Source organism: Gambusia affinis, linkage group LG13 (assembly GCF_019740435.1).
Source record: "Gambusia affinis linkage group LG13, SWU_Gaff_1.0, whole genome shotgun sequence".
Taxonomy (NCBI): Eukaryota; Metazoa; Chordata; class Actinopteri; order Cyprinodontiformes; family Poeciliidae; genus Gambusia; species Gambusia affinis.
The window spans coordinates 7249448-7267394 of NC_057880.1; the positions used below are offsets into that span (position 1 = coordinate 7249448).

At 41.1% G+C, this 17947-nt stretch overlaps 1 protein-coding gene across 20 annotated transcripts in view; it reads right to left on the bottom strand.

The window, feature by feature from the left end:
* camk2g2 (calcium/calmodulin-dependent protein kinase (CaM kinase) II gamma 2) overlaps nt 1–17745 on the bottom strand; it is a 54641-nt gene extending 36896 nt beyond the window's left edge. For 13 of the 20 annotated variants that reach the window (XM_044135685.1, XM_044135684.1, XM_044135691.1 and 10 more), the window contains exons 1-2: nt 17564–17737; nt 16465–16559 (exon numbers count right to left, since the gene is read on the bottom strand). In XM_044135685.1, coding sequence (XP_043991620.1) covers nt 16465–16559; nt 17564–17628 — 160 coding nt within the window. In that variant the 5' untranslated portion in view covers nt 17629–17737. Of the gene's footprint in view, nt 1–16464; nt 16560–17563 lie in introns of all 20 variants that reach the window. The other 7 variants (XM_044135694.1, XM_044135693.1, XM_044135696.1 and 4 more) reach the window with 3 other exon arrangements.
* Between the last annotated feature and the right edge of the window lie 202 nt (nt 17746–17947).

A 17947-nucleotide genomic window follows, 5' to 3' on the forward strand; every position in this document is an offset into this window, starting at 1 on the left:
GCGCCGTACGCACGCCATTGTTCAGACCTCACACGTGGAGTGAAGTTTTGATTAGACCAGCGTGCTCAGAGGATGAGCAATCAAAGCTCTTTGCAGACATTTCACAACCCTTTTCTCAGAACCAATAAAGGACTATTTTGGTTGCTCGTATTCTTAGAAATCAGATGTGCCTGTAAAAATAGGACTATTCTTTATCACCGGCCTAAGATGACAGCTTTATTCTGCGTGTGATGGCAAACATTGCTGGCAGCTGGCTGTGCAGGGAACACGACAGACAGATATTTTAGTTGGAGAATACAAACTGTCTTTAAAGGAACCAATTCTATAGAAAGAGAAAGAGAAAAAACAGGAGGGAACCTGTGACAGGAGCCAAATGAATGCTATTTGTGGATCAAAATAACCAACAGAGAGTAATTAGAAAACAGAAGAATCACTTAGGAGTTAACTACAAAATGCCCGAGCCTGCAGCTCAGCATAAAAGCGGCAGACAACCTCAGCTAAGTGAAGGAGAATTAATTAGAACATTTCTAACAGAAGTGACATTCAAAGGGTGCAGACCAGGTTTAGATCTAGAAACAGTCTGGACCCTCTAAAGGAAACTCCTAAAAACACAAACCAACACATTCACACCCAACATCAACATCTATGTAGATACACGTCTTCTGTTTTCATGGGCAGAGGGGAAAATGGTCCACAGCATTTAGCCCGGGAGGCCTGAGTAACGATCAAAGGCGTGGTAAATGATGGTATTCATTTCTCCGCCCCGCCCGCCGCTTATCTCATCGAGACGCCCCGAACAGAAAACAGCACAAGGTAGATGAATAGATGCCGTCTCTGAGCCGGCATTGCCTTTCTGAAAAACGACCTCTGCCCCTCCCTCGTGTACACGAATTAACCTCAGCCTGTAGGGAGGCAGACACACGATACATAAGCAATAACCAGAGCAAACACTAAACCCGCTGTAGAAAGAACTATTCAGGCTTTGGATTCATTTCCAGTATCAGTTTTGATTTATCCCCATCATGCCCGTCACTACCAGCTGGGAAACATTCAGATTGTCAGATTGCAGCTTCGTCAAAGTCTTGCGCTCGTATCCTCATCAACCAGTGATGGGCGACATGGATCTAAAGTTTTATCACGATATTTAGCGGTACTATCGTTATGATTCCTCTCCTGTGGCTGCCACCTTATCGTGGTGGAGGGGTTTGAGTGCTCCAATGATCCTGGGAGCTCTGCTGTCCGGGGCTCCATGCCCCTGGTAGGGTCACCCAAGGCAGACAGGTCCCAGGTGAGGGGTCAGACAAAGTGCAGCCCGAAGACCCCGATGATGGATAATAACTTTGGACTACGTGTTCCCTCGCCCGGACGCGGGGCCCCACTCTGGAGCCAGGCCTGGAGGGGGGGCACGACGGCGAGCGTCTGGTGGCCGGGCTTTTACCCATGGAGCCCGGCCGGGCACAGCCCGAAGAGGAAACATGGGTCCCCCCTCCCATGGGCCCACCACCTGTGAGAGGGGCCAACGGGGTCGGGTGCATTGTGTTATGGGTGGCAGCCAAGGGAGGGGACCCTGGCGGTCCGATCCTCGGTTGCAATCCTAAGATGACCATACATCCAATTCTTCTCAGTCAAGGATAGAAAAGAACCCAGTTCATGAACTTCATTTTACTCACAGTTGCAATGAGACAGCGATTTCCTCCGATTCTCAGGATTAAAAACAAGGATGAACTTATAATTTGGTAAACAATGGAAGAGAGCCAAAAGCCAAACAAGCGAAAACAGAAAGAGCAGCAGACACTGACTTTAGGTCAGCAGACAGGACTATAAATAGAGTATGACAATCCTCCTCCTCCTCCAGCTTACAGCCCAGGATCACGGTGACCCGGGCCGGCCTGCATCAGCAAACACAGAAAGTGACAGACTGGAGAAAGGAGAGGCCACATTCTCACGCAGATTTTCTTAGATCCAAAACAAATGACTTCACTAATAGCTGTTGGAGAGCTCTGCTGTGTCAGAGCGCCGCCATGATCGCCACAGAGTTCAACAACACTGCAGCACAGGAGGAAAGCTAGAGCACGCCGGGGGAAACATGTCTGTTACAAAGAAAATATGAATATTAGCCAACAAATCCTTAGTAAGTATTAGGTGCTTTCCAATGTCCAGCCTGGCTTTCTTCGCCCTTAACCAGTGACATCATCCGTCTAGCAAGCTAATTAGCGAGCCAGGCCTCAGTTCTGCTCTACTGGGCCTTTGAGACTCACCAAAGAAACAAAAACCCCTCATCCAGGCAGATAAAGAACAAAGAAGATCTGAACAATGCCAATGTCGTTTTCATGTAGACACAAGGACTTCACTGTTACTGAAGATTAGTTTTATCAATCGCCCTGTTAAAATGTGCATTTCAAAATGACTTTAAAGTAGAAAATGAAAATAACTTAAGAGAAAACAAACAAGTAGAAAAACAGAAAAGTGTAAGTATGCACTTTCCAGGTACACAGCGCCGTTTCAACACAATTAGCTGTTACCTGCTGTATAAATTAAACTTTGCAAATTAATGCTTTGAAATAGGGCCTTTGAATGGCTCCTCCTCTGACGATCTCCGTCTTCAGCACTACGTCACAAAAATGCTTCTCATTATGCGGCTTACAACTGTTTTCTGGAGAAGTAGCTTGCATGATGAGCTCAGAAGACTCGCAGTCGCACCATCTTTTCTGACCGCTGCTGCCGCTAGTCTGGAGGGGCCGAGTGGGGAATGGTGGGGCTTTTACCCAATGCCCTGTGATTCAGAGCATTGGGTAAAAGAGCAAATGTTTAGACCTCTACGAATGGTTTTTTTAATGCACGTTTGTTCCTTAAACATGCATTAAAAAAGAAACAAACTCTCCAGGTATGTCTTTTATGAGGGAATAACATTACAACATTTCAAAAAGCTCATAAAAGCAGATGTAAAAAAAACAAAATACTAAACTTCACAAAACTATGATATTGTTTCCGAACTATACGTCGTAAGACATGACATGACTTGATGGTGATGGTCTCTCCCGGCAACTTGCATCAGCAGGAATGGAATGTGTACAGATATGCATTAGAAACCAAAAATCTCAGAAAAAGCAGGGGTGTTTGTTTCATCAGGGTTCGCTCGCACTGGACGGAATCCCGTTTTTAAACCTGCATTTTTCATCTAATTTAAAGTGAGAAAATCTCTGGCATTAGTGCTGCTGCATCATCATCTCATCATTTTTTTGTCCGGTCAACCCAAACTAATGTTCTTACTCGTTTCAAATCATGGATGAGAGCAGGAGCCGCGCTGCACGTAAAATGTTGACAGTCCTCTGAATTGTCGAAGTGAAAACACAGACATCGGCTCGTCAAGGAAAGTGCCGGTGAGTCCACATGACGGCAGATACTCGCCATTCCGCGCACAACAAGAGATTAAAGGCAAATTAGATTCATCAGTACTCTGAAGGTAAAGTGCATTTCTAAGCTTGTCAGCGTTTGTGCTAAGTGAGGCCTGAGAAAAAGTTTTTTAAGGTTGAATTCCTAAAATAACTTAATCAGGTTGTGAAAACTTGCAATGTCATGAACTAAGAGAATACATGATTTAGCTATAAAAATCTGTATATTTTTTTTTAAGTTCTAATAATTCTGCAACATATTATGCTGATGTAAAATTCTACTTACCATCCATGTTGTTTCAGACTAATTATAACTTGGAGAGCATTTGCAAATAAATAAAAAAAAAACCCCAGTAACTTCTGCAAAAAAAAATGTCAGAGAAAACATACAGTGTGGTACTACGGCCATCTGAAGAAATTCACGTAACAACCAATCAGAGCCAGAAGGAGGGTCTCAGTGCTGTCAAACATGCCCATGTATGTGCTGCTCACACTATTTGCACTGCTTTACTCTCTGCTGCGCTTCACTTTTTACACAGTGGAGCCTGGCGTGAATGCTAAAGCTAGTTAGCATAGACACCCATGACGGTGGATAAACAGTTTTCCTGTAATGGCAAGTCGTTTCTCTGTCACTAACATAGTCTGTACACGAGATTGATTGACAACACCGAGACCTTTCCCTGTTTTTTTTTTTTTTTTTTTATAAAAGGTGCATACTCTAGCTTTAAGATTTGACTTTATGTAAAGAAAAAAACAACAACTAAGATTTAGCATGCAGCTGTTTCTAAAATACTTGATCCTTGATTGTGAGTTAGAGTTGACTTGGACTGAGGGTCAAATATGTGAGACATGATATGAACTGATAGAAAAACACATTACTTGACATTTTTCGTTAACAAATTGAGACTGGACTCTGACGTGGGGCAAAAGACTTGAAACCTGACTTGGACTTTCCTCCTAAAGAGTTGAGATTTGAATTATACTTGGGATAAAAGACTTGAGTCTTGATGGAAACAGAGAAAAACTTGAATTTAAAAGTCTTTTAAAAGACATTAAAAGTCTTGCGTTGGACTTGTTCCTTAAAGACTTGAGACTCAACCTGGGATAAACTCAACCTTGACGTTCCTTTTTCAAACTTGAACCGAGACAAAATGACTTGCAGCTGACCAGACATGGCCTACAGGTTAAAAGCTGCTGTGTACCAACTTAAATATAAATGTCTGATTTTAACAAATGCAGGCAGAAAAAGCTGTAAAAATGAAATGCATTTTAATCCCCAACAGTCTTGCAGCTGGTGTTTGCACGACTGCAAACACCAGACATCTGGCTGCCGTGGAAATTGCCTCGGATCGTTTTAACTGCTATTTATCAGTGAGCAGATGGAGCCTGCTCTTCATTCAAAACAGCTTTCATAAAAACCTTTGGCACAGAAGTGCGTAAAAAGAGTGAGACCTGAATGAGAGACTCCTAATATAACAGGCTGTTCAGATTGTGACCCTGGAAGCAGACACAAAAGCACCAGCCGAGCTGATGGTTGTGCCGGCTTGCAGGAGTGAACACTTCAACCAAATAATGTGGCCGCCACACACTCGACTCCGCTGAGCGCATTCATCATCAGCTGGTGGAGCTGCAGAGCAGATCTAAGTGGAGGTGAGGGGAGGAGTCATTTGTTCTTATTAAACAGACATCACAGAGAGACCAGTAAACAGAAAAGCACAATGTGTGTGAAGTTGCGATGATCTGTGGGCGTGCGTAGGTGTGTGTGTGTGTGTGTGTTTGTTGCTGGTTAAACATCCTCCTCTTGGGAAAACAGCTTTGCTCTCTGCAGAGCACCAACTATAACTGCGAATGACAACAAAAGGTGAGCAAATATTGAAACAGATCGATGGGTTGTGTTTCTGTGTGAGTTACTTCCATTTTTTAATGGGTTTGTCTGTACTTTACACCGACTTTTAAATGTATTATAAAAAATAAAAAAACCCCCACAGATAATCTGGTTTTCAAAGTAGCCCTCGTATAATGAGCAAATTACTGAAAGAAGGAAAAAGAAAAACTTGGCAAAGATAGAAGTTACTATAACTGGACAAAGTTTACTATATTTTTCATTTAGTTTCTTCTTCTTTAAAAAAAATAATAATAAAAAATGCTTCTCCACATCTGACTTCATCTTGTCAAAGATTTCGCCGACCTTGATGGTGATTTCACGAGAAGTTTTTTTAACGGAAACCTGCATCCATTTTTTATTTTCAGGCAAAAAGACTGAAGCCAACAAGCATTTAATGTCAATGCATGGATCTAATGCCTTTTCCATGGACGTTCGGATCGATGGATGGCAAATAACACAATAAAAAAGGTACAAGAGTCTAAAAATATAAATCATTTATAACTCTTCAGATCAAGAAAGGACTAAAATCAATTTCCAGACTTTTTTCAACTGTGTAGGAATGCACATTTTGCTTTATGGTAAAAAGCTGGTGATTTTTTTTTGGTCATTTTTGGCAAGAATCTACGAATCTGACATAATGAGCCAACAGATCCCTCTGTTTGCAAATCGCAATCGTCTTCTTTTGGATAATCTAATGAAAAAGCAATACAGATGTTGGAATTGAAAAACACATTTATGTTGACATTACCAACTATGAGAGGTATTCTGAAAAGATGGACGCTAATCTGACTGCATTAAATCCTCCAGTATGTGCAGGATGACATACTGGGAATAAACGTGTATCAAAAAAACAAAACAAAACAAAAAAAAACAACAACTTGCAGCCATTCTGGGTTTATATATATATATATATATATATATATATATATATATATATATATATATATATATATATATAAATATATATATATATATATATATATATATATATATATATATATATATATATATATATATATATATATATATATAAAACAAAAACAAAAAAAAACAAAAACTTGCAGCCAGAAGGTTCCTTGAAAAAAAAACCTGCAAAAAAAAAAAAAGAAGAAAAAAGAATACATTGGGGTGGAGGTTTACCTTCCTGTAGGGCGTCAACCTTGAACATACATCAGACAAACCCATTTTGAGAGCAGAGCTAAATCCAACGGCGAATCTGTGGTGAAACTTGAATGCTGCTGTTCATCTAACCTGACTGAGCTTGAACTGCTTTGCACAGAAAAATAGAAGAAAACAAAACAAAGTCAGTCTCTACTTGTGCACGTCTCCACCAGAGTTGCACAACAGCACCAGCAGCTGTTAGAGAAATGGATACCCTCCATTGTGTAGATCTATTGCATAAAATCCCACTTAAATACATTACATTTGGTGTTTGTAATGTGTGAAAATAGAAAAAAAAAAGGCAAGTTAAATAAATGTTTTGCAAGCTATTATTAGTCCACACTCCTGATGTATTTGTAAATGTGCTCCAGATCTCAGCAATTCTAAGAATTGTAATCTAGACCTGCTGACTCTACGTAACCAAATTTGAAGAGTTTGTAACCTGATATATAGTTAAAGAAAAGCACCAGAAGAATAACCCACGGAAAACTAATTATAATTAGGATATAGTCGTTTGTTTATTTATAGACCAAATTATTTTGGCTCCCATCAAATAAATTTTAGCACATTAAAAGTCTATTTTTCTTATCGTCGCTTTTAGTATTGTTTTTATTATTGCCGCTGTCATTAAAATGCTAATGATCATTATTAAATGCTGCTTTGGCTTCTATAAAAACCAAATGAATGCATCAGACACACCACCGCCGAGGAAAGGATCATATAAAACTTAAAGTAAACGTTTGTGAGGCATGGCCGTAAAATCAAAAAAACAAACAATGAAGAAATACGAAATGCAAAGCGTCTCAATATGAGCCCACGCTCGGCATAAAGCGATTAAACCGCCGAACACGAAGCGACTCAAACCCTGACTGCCACATTATTGCTGGATGCCTCTCCCGTGAGCAACGCTTGGTTTTATTGCCATTTCATTCCTGCGACTATTGCAATAAATAATCTTTATGAAAACAAGTCTTCCTTTGGGAAACAGCATTGTGCTGCAGATGGTATCCGACACACCTATAAAGTTTGAACACACCACCATACATGCATGCGACCGCCTGAAACATTCAAACAGAATTTCAAATTCTTCCATTTCACATAACTATTGTCAAATGGAGTATGGTTGCGTCTAATCAAAGCTGCTGGTGGATGGAAATGTAGCGCTGTCTGATGACATAATTGTAATTGTTATAAGTCCTGGATATGGAAGTAAGTTTGAGATTCTGATTTTTAGTTCTAGAGTTGCCCTGTTGTGTTGACATGGTTGACCAATAGACACATCTATTGGTACAGACCGACAGTACTCAGAAAACCATTCTAAAATCTACCACCACTTCATAATTATTTGTATCACATAGGTATGTTTACTAATGATGTCAGGACTTTTCTCCTTTCAAATTTGATAACTCGTGATCTCCATAATGAGAAATAGACTTAATTCCAAAGACTTAAGATGTCAGACATGGTAAACAAATAATCCCTGACAATTAACCCCTTTTTATTCAGAGGTCAGAATGTCAGGTAATTTACTTGTAACAGTCCTTTGTTATATTTGTGAAAACTAATTTTTTTTGTGTGTGTAATCAACCATCTAAAGCAATCATGACATTTTAAAGGTTTAAGACAAGGTTTCGTTATGTGCATGTGGACTATTTTAGCAGTTTTTAAAATATATTTGAGCCATCTCCCGTTAACAGAGATATGCTTTTGGTTAAAAGATTACTTAAGATTCTATAAAGGTCCATTAAAAGTGAAATAACCCGTTAAACACCCACATTCAAAAGCTACAAATTGCATGCTAACTTCAGCATCAGGCTGTGGTTGTTCTGCAGATTCAGATAGGAAATGTCGACATAACCAAAAACCTCACAATAAGAGCCTTCATCAATTTATCCTATGCTGTCGGTATTCTATGTTAAACCTTTAAAGATTGTGTGAGTAAACTTCGGAATCAGGATGCAGGAAGTGTACTAATACTGAATGTTGAAAAGATGATGTAGATTATAATTATGACTCTCTTCCCTCGTCGCAGTGTCAAACCCACATCAGGTGTTGACATTAAGGGCAGTAAAAGTCCTTCCAACAGGTCAGATATATTCCTGACATGCACAATTTGCATACATTTGCACATGCGATACAAATATCGCAACCAAGATGTTCATTAATTGCACAATTAGAGATACAGATATTAACTTTGATACGATACATTGTGCACAACTGAGGAAATTTGTGATTTTTCGTTTATGCGTGTGCATGATTGACACTTAGTGCTGCAGACGTTGAGAAAATTTTGGACACGACAAGAAGTGACGTCCGAAACCTTCCGTGCAAGATCCTAAGATCTGCAATCATTTCCAGGAATGTGACAAAACTAAAACAGAAAACTAACGTTCTATTTATGTTGATTTTTTTTCCTTGAGGTCATTTCGCATTAGGAGAGTATTGCAAAGCCCAGAGATTTTGTTTTTATCAAACGCCCTGATGAAGGAGGAATGTTTCCAACCTGTGGGAAGACGAGAAGAACCACTGACTGCTATACAACCCTGACCGTCTCCAAACCTACATCTTTCCATTTCCATATCCAACTCTCTCATTCTCTCCCTCATTAAATATTCACTGTTGTCCCATTAAACATTGACGGCGCGGCGCAGCCACGTTTATCTGCCCCCTCGCCAATGAGCCTACAGCGAGAGAGAGTGCACCAAAAGGCTGAAAACTAAAAAAAAAACAATGCGTGCACACACACACACACACACACACACACAAACAGCATGCTCGCCTGTGTGGCCTGTGATGCTGCGGCTTGGAGAGAAGGAGGAGAGGGCAGGAGATTACGAGACGGAGGGAGGAGAACGAGACAAAACAGAAAGGGGGAGAGAGAAGGAGCGAACGCTGAGGATGAAACGAGACATGAAGGAAAACTGCTTGAGGAATGGAAGTAAAAAAAAGAAGAAGGAGAAGAAAGCAACGTGAGGGACCAATCTTAAACTCTTGCCCATGTGCAGCGAGAGGAAAGCAGCGTGTATTTCAATAATTCAGCAGTAGGATGAGTGCCGCCAGCCTATCCCGGTTTCTTATCTTCACATCAGAAGGCCTCATCTAAAACCACGTCGCAACCTGGAATAATATGTGGTGCAGATTTCGAGTTTTCTTGCCTACAGTAAAATAAAAGCTCTGTCTGACAGCAAAGATCAGCCAGCAAAACATACGGGGCAGATTTGCATCCATTTCCTCAGGTTTTCGTCCATTCTTCACTGCAAGTGCTGGTGACCTACATTTATTTCTGTGCCTGAAGGTGTCATAAGTCAAAAAAGGGCAAAGCAGCTGAATTGCTAACACGTTGTGGTTTATGATTGCTTTAGCGCCATCTCTGGTTAAGGCTGGATTCACTTTTTGTGAGTTTCCAATGAGACGTTTACTCCACAAAAGAGGAAGCAGCAGACGACATCACATGACCCATTTACTCATCATGACAAAGCTCAGGTCCAAAGGTTTAGATTAACAAGTGAAAAAAAGTCAGACATGCAGTACATGTCGTGGTTTATTGAATTTCTTCCACACATACTGGGACAGAGGGAACCATATCATCCACCATAATGGATTTCCAGCCCTGCGAATCCGTTTCGGCTCCGCTAAGTGGCGTTTAGTGTTTTCATTGACGTGATGATCAAGCCAGCCTTCCAACGCTCCTACCTGTAGCAGCACGTCTCCAATCCTACTGGAGGTTTTTCTTGAAAACCAGTTTCGTTTGGGTTTATTTTTAGCCCAAAGGGTCTATTGAATCTCTGACAGTTTCAGGAGTGGAAAGCAAACAAACTTGGCCAAATCAGATATAGAGCTGAAGCTCAACAAACAGACAAAAAAAAAAAAAAAAAAAAAAAGAAAAGTGATAATTTCTCCACCAGTGCAATACATCAGAACAATAAGAGTTTTCCCATGGTCACACAGCTGACGAGAGCAACTATGACACATTTATTGTGTAATATGTAGTGTGACAAACTGCAGCCCGATTATTGATGGGTCGTTTCAGGAAGTATGGAGCTTGTGAACAACTTGCAGTTCTCTCAGGGTTATCTCGGCGTGCTGTGCCTTTGAATCTGCAAATAAACTGGTGGATTGTCACAAGTTGGACTATAAATGGAAAAATGGTGTTCTACGGTTCGATTTCTACGTATATTATAAGCATATATAGATACAGACATTAATGGTTTTTCCTCTATAGTTCCTCCAAAGTTTTATTCTTGAAAGTACCAAAGTAAGGACAATATAACTGGATTTTTTTATTTTAACACAACCCGGAAGAATCTGTACTTCCTGCTTATACTCAATTTCAATAAAAGAAATGAAGATTAAGATCTTCACCATGAGTCTGGCATGTACACACTCTGGCATTTCATCTTAATCTACTTTGTTTCTGCACTTTTGCCACCAGAAACCATGGGTCACCACAAAGACAAGGTGAGAAAAACAATATTCTTTTTAATTTTAGAAATTTTTAATAACAGCAAGCAAACGACACCAGCCACTAAAACAAACAAGTAGCTCTAATCCCAGCTCTACTTTAGGACTTTCGTCCGTGTCACTGTTGCCTCAAGGTGAGAACAATCATCATACTGCTGGAAGACGACGCTAAAGTCATCACTGTGTGAAACATAGAATTAGTTAACCTTTTAACATAGTGAGTAACTGTGGAAGCTTTTGATTGTCTAAATACTCTTTTTTTTGTGAAATGCTTCAGACCCAGGCAGATTTTCTTTAAATTTAAAATCACTTGTCATTATAGGCTAAAAAATATATATATGACAGTGATGCAAGACTTTTATACAGAACAAGAAAAGCATTAGAAAAAAAACTTGTAACCTTTCCCCTCTACAGACCTGCCGGTTAAAAAAACACAGGTGTTTGACGCGGCACGGAGCAACTGTGTGTGTGTGTGTGTGTGTGTGCGTGTGCGTGTGTGTGTGTGTGTGTGTGCGTGTGTTCCCCTACTGTGAGGTTTAAATGTGAAAACGCTATTACAACTTGGCAGGGTGAGGGGTACAGCTAACTGGAGTCAAAATCCCGAAATGGAGCAACGGTTAGCCTGGGCCCCGTTTCGGAAATAAACACAGTTAAATCCCACCAGTCAGCACCGTGAAATCCAACCGGAAACGCGCCGCATGTCTGTTCGCCGTAGCGACTGCGCACACGCTCGTGACGCTGCATGACCCAGCCATAATCGGCGACCTCGCCGTCAGCGGGCCCTCCCTGAGCCGCGGAGAATGAGGGCTTAATCCCCCCCACACACACACACACACACACACACACACGCACATACACACACTCACAGCCCTCTTAGGCACAGACGGCCTCCTGAAGTTGCCCAGACATCAAGCTATCAGAGCTAATATGGAGTATGTTCAGTGTTAGTAAGCAGAAGCTCACCAGCAGCTAACGCGTATTTATTTACAGGCGACATGGTGAACCTCCTTCTTCTGTTGCTAGCATGATGGAGGTGCGGACATTTATTTTTCTGCCAAAGGAGAAAAAGAAAATCACTTTTTTTTTTTTTTTTTTTTTGATGATTCATGACCAGTTGCTCTAAATTTGGAAATCAGGTTCTCACATCCTTGTAAATCTGGTTTACCTAAACAGAATTTTTTTTTTCTTCCCCAAATCAAATGAACTTCTCCAAGGTAAAGCCTTATGCAAACATTCAACACTTTGTGTCTTTACTAAATCGAGGAGGCAGGATGCAACAAGATTAAAACTAGATTCATCTTGAGCAGAGGCAGTGACTCATGTCTCAATGAATCATTTGTCCATCTGATTGCTGAGGCATTTTTCCTGTGCAGGGTTTGGCTAACTCAGCTAAGTTGGTGAACATTTTCCTCCCTAGGCCTGGAGGGCTGATGTCCTGCAACTTTTAGATGTGTCACTGCTTCAACACACCCGAGTCAGATATTCAGTTCATTAGCAGACCACTAGGCCTGTCACGATAACAAATTTTGCTGAGCAATTAATTGTCTCAAAAATTATTGCGATAAACAATAATATTGTTTGAAGGCCTTTTTACACTGATTTAATGAAAATTACGTAATAATGCATGTGATTTCCTGCCAAAGATAAATACACTTTATTTGCAAAAGAACACTTAACACTGGAACTGATAAAATAAACAAAACAACCAAAAACAAAAATAAAATGGATTCTCGGTCTCCATTAACAAAAATGTACTTGAATAAAAACACCAAAGTGTAAATAAATACTGCATTCAACCAAAAGAGTGCAGATTATGAAGTCTGTATACTATATTGCCCTTCGGTAATCATTAGATTTAAATATTGAAGATGGGCACATCGACTACCTGATGCAATAGTTCACACTAAACGTTAGTTCACACATGTAGAACGTTGGCCGTTCTAAGATTGTCGCTGCCATCCGTCACTATATTTTTGTTGGGTTTTTTTTAGGAGCTCTGTGACCACAACAAAAAAGACAAAACAAACAAATAAATAAATAACTGATGCATTGAACCACAAAGATATGAGCTTCTCTGTCCAGACGCCCAATTGGGCCAAGAGTTCCACCTCCGCCGTCGCAGGGTTGCAAGATCCAGACAAGCGTCAGCATGTAGACACCATCAAATGGGCTGGGGAAAGGGGATTTATTTTTTTTGGATCCCTGCTCAAATCAATCATCTGTTTACAGACACACAAGGGCAGAGGGACGGGAGAAAAACGCTTCATAAAGGGAAAAAGAGAATCGCATGGGCGTGGAGAGAGCCTGGCTTCCCTGGAGGCCACGGCAGCCCAATCAGATCAGAACTGGCCCTAATCTGCAGCTCACATCATCAGTCAAGCCTTTGGCGGGCTGCTCTGATGTTTACTGGGCCAGACAGGCTGCAGACAAGCACACACACAGTATGTAGCACCAACACGCAAACTTCCAAGACTTGAGGAGGAGCAGCGAGATACATGTGCAAACACAAACGCGTACGGTGACCAAAACAACCGGCGGATTAAATATGCTTGGATTTGGCTACATGGCAGATGAGACTCTATGACACACGCACAGCTTAGCGGGCAGACGGCGACAACAAATCTGCTGCAAATACCAAAACACAGGAGGTGGTATTTGAATATGCGTTTCTCTGCTGCCACTGCTGCTGGTGAACACACACACACACACACACACACGCCCACACGCACGGCATAAACACACACAGTCTGGGTTGTGTATCAAACTCCCTGACGTAACAAGTAACACAGTAGCATCGCGAGGCAAACTGCGCAGCTACACGGAGGGATGTATTCCCAGCACCGGCCGCTCTACTGCCTGCAAAGACGTGTAAACATGAGGTTCCTGTGGCTGTGGTCCAAACATGAACAGAACGGAAGGGTAATTTTCAGAGACGCTCCGAAGAGGATTTTCCAAGTCAAAACCGATTTTCGATATTTCGGCGAGGTTTTCTCAAGACTATAGGAAAGTCTCAGATAGACTCAATAGTTTTCTAATCAGCAAACTGAGGACATAAAAGATTATCCCTAATTATCCATCGAAGTGCTTGCCTCTAATCTTGATCTGATTTTTTTTAAATATATATATGCAAAACAACTAGGGATGCACCAATCCACATTTTTCACTTCTGATATCGATAGTGATATCCGAGGTTTAGCATAAGGCGATACTGACCCCACACAGACAAACAGTGATGGATTGACTTAAAACATTATTTTTTTTTTTAAACAGACTTAAAATCAATAAATTGAATATGTATTTGAGAACTCTCTATCAGTACAGCACATTTAAACACATCGCTAGCTTCACAAACTTGGTCAGACATGTAAGAACAACACAGCTTTCATTTGCTCAGTCAGCGCAATGCAACATAAATAACAACGAAGCTCAAATTGAAACAACACGCCGACTTCTTCGGTCAAACATGCAAACATTAAACCGCAGACAACCTTTCAAATGGTTCAGAAAGCGCAATTAGGAATTCTGAATATAATGTGAAATAAATAATGAAGCACGAGAACAAGTGCCCAATGCGCTTACGGATTGGGCACAATGTCAGCGATACCCAATCTTTTTTTTTTTTTTTTTTTTTCAGTATAGAGATTGATACAGATATTAATATCGGAGATGCCCATCTCTATCAAAAATTACATCAAAGTATAGGCAGCTGGTTAATGCTAGTCTTTAGTAAATTTTTTTTTAAAAAACATCAGTATTTGACCCTACGATCACCAGTCAGAGCAGAGCAAGGGGAAATTGGATGATTCTGATCTCTCACTGGTTTATTGGTGCAGTTCTAGGAAACATTTAAGATTTGGCCAGCTGGGGCTTGGAATCGGATTAGATGCAAGGGAAGGCTGCAGCTTGGCAAGCTGCTCTACCTAGACGCAAAGCTACAGTTGTGGTCAAAAGTGTACATACACTTGTAAAAAATCATAATGTTATGGCTGTCTTGAGTTTCCAATAAGTTCTACAACTCTTATTTTTCTGTGATAGAGTGATCGGAACACATACATGTTTGTCACAAAAAACAGTCATAAAGTTTGGTTCTTTCATAAATTTATTATGGGTCTGCTGAAAATGTCACAAGACAGCCATAACATTATGATTTTTTACAAGTGTATGTACACTTTTGACCACAACTGTACCCGACACGCTATTGGCTGCCGTTTTCAAATTCGCCAATCCAGCAGCACCATTTACCTTCCTTGGCACTGATTGGCTGTACAGCCAAGAGTGGAAATAAGAAAGACTGTAAATGTTTCTCTGGTAAGGCTAAGACAAGTTTCTGCTTATTAATTACATTAGGACACATTTGGTATGTGAACTATTAAAATAGAAGGTCACAGCTGTTTTTATGTGGGGCCTCAAGTATTCTTGGACTTTAGCTTTAGCAACTGTAGTCCCTTAACCACCACATATAATACATGCCGACCACAAAGCATTTTCTGAATCTGACGCACTTAAACAGACGACATTCTCATGAATAGAAATTGATAATGTATTTACTTGTGGCAGGTTTGATGTGGTTCTACTGGAACTTTCTCAATGCACGGCGGCCATATTTAATCTAAATTGGCTGATACCACTGACTTCCTGCAACTGATGATTCTGCCTTGTGAGCAAAAACAGGATGGGATAAAGCTCAATAAAGCTTTGCCTTTTTAGCCTTTGTCACTAGAAGCGCACCCAATTCGTATACTTCTCCTACACCAGTGAACGCACCTCACTTTTTTCTGCCCCACAGAACCTGAAATAAGTCTTTAAAAAGAAATAAACATTTGTACTTTCCCTGCCCCCATAACTAAATGGGTCCAGTTTTAGCCACTTGTGTCATTTAAATGTGGATCAACAAGTGAAGACGCTCCAATTTTTCCCAGGCTCGGATTTATGTCAGACAATGTCCGATAATCTGCAGTTTAAAAAAATAAAAAAAAAAAAGATTAAAAAAAAATTGCCCTTAATACTCTAAACAAAAACAAACAAACTTGGATTCAGTCAGGATCAACAGGACTTAAACTAAAAATCACCAAAAATCAGTAAGACAAACCACAAAGATAGTTGAAACTTACTTCAGATGCTTTATCTGTTGCTGTCAAGAACTCATATTTTATCAGCGTCATTGTGTTATTTTAAAAAAATGAGATGACAGAAGACTTACAGAGCATGTGTAAAACCAGGAAGTCAGTCTTTATTCAGAACTCCTCTTAAAACATTTCTGATCATCAGCAGATTGCACAACTAGTCACAAGTTGCAAAAACGGTAGTTGAGGATATTTAAAGCTCAGGGTTGAGCACGTGCAATCACTTGCTGCACACCAACCAGAACAATCAAAACTGGTTGCAGACAAGAGCCCAAAATCCACCGATTCTTACTGCGAAGGCTTAAAGCGCCACACCTCAGGCAGGGGGGGGAGGGCATCAGGGAATCTCCTCTCTCGAGTGGAGGACGTCTGCGCCCGGCTCGCTGCTCACCAAGAAACAAACCTCGTCAGCATGCAGAAGCTTCCCGCCGCTTCTACTAACCTCTGGCGGAGAGCTTTTTGGTGTTGATGATTTTAGCAGCATACTCCTGTCCGGTGGATTTCTTGACGCAGCGGCGGACGACGGAGAAGGCCCCCCTGGAGACGGAGAGAGTGAGAGAGCAGTGAGGAGGACCATTTCAGACATGAACAACTGCTGAACTTACACACACACACTGAAAGCCAGGCATGCTTCATTTTCACCTACAGACGGAGGGCATTCATATTAAACACAGTCTGCTGTACCTATTGGGTTTAGGTCTGTCAGTGTATAACCGGAAAAGCAGAAGGAAATGTTAGAGGGGCTGCAGTGAAAGGTAGAAGTAACAGTTCTCTATACAGCCTGAGCACATTTTTTGTTTGTTTTGGGGCTTTTTTGTTGTTGTTTTTTTGCACGGACGCCTCCTTTAAAGTCGCCCTGTTGTCTGTGCTGGTAGGTGGAGCAGCATTATTAGAGATAAGATGTTACAAAGTGGCTTTGTAGCCCTGCCTGCACATACGCTGCAACTAATGTGGCGCTTTTCATGTTTCTAAGCATGTTCAATTTGCAAACACCAAAATCTTACTGCAGCGAAAATATGTATCTACATGTAATAATAATAACAATAATAATCGTGACTCTTGTGCAGGCTGCTTTGGGAATAAGCAGAGCTGAGCGCAGAAGGCAAAAGACAACGGGGCAAATGCAAACCAAGTATCGAGGCGTGCTACCTGCAGATAAATCACACAAGGTGTTCCTCACCTTTAATAAAGAGCCACAATGGCGCCTTGCACCTTTAAAAAAAAAAAAAAAAAAAAAGAAAAAAAAAAGCGCATGCTCGGGATTAAACACAAGCCTCTGCAGCGCTTACGAGAGCCCGCTGACAGCTTACTGTTGCACGGCAGATCGCCCGCAGCTTCCCCTGTTATATTTTTTGACAGACCCATTCCAGCCCCTGTCAACACTTGAAGTAAAGCGCACACAATGGTAGCAGCAGCGGCGGCGGCAGCAGCACAGAGGAGGAAAACATGTAGACACGCAGACACACACAAGCACGCACACAGGCACAGAGAGAGTGAATGCAACAAGAAAAAAAGCAGCGGCAGCGTTGTCGGTCGCTTACTTTCCGAGTTCCTCGTACAGCTGATACTCGTCTGTGAACCTGGTGGAGGTTACAAGTGTGGCCATGTTGACTGAAGTGCAGGCTCGGAGAGGGGAAGAGAGGCTTGATCTCAGAGCGAGGAGCGTGGAGTGGGAGGAGAAGCGAGGGCAGGGGAGGGGAGAGGAGGGAGCAGGCACAGTTGGGAGCTGTAGTAACACAGATCCTCTGTTAAACAAGAGGTGTCACTCTGGAGAGGAATTTTTTTAAATATATATATTCATTTAAAATAATTTCCCGAACTAGAGCAACCGTTTTGTTTATTTTGTTGTTTTTGGGGGGTTTTTAATCAAAACTTGGCCGTTTTTACAGGAATGATTTATTTGTTATGTAATTTAATCCAAACAA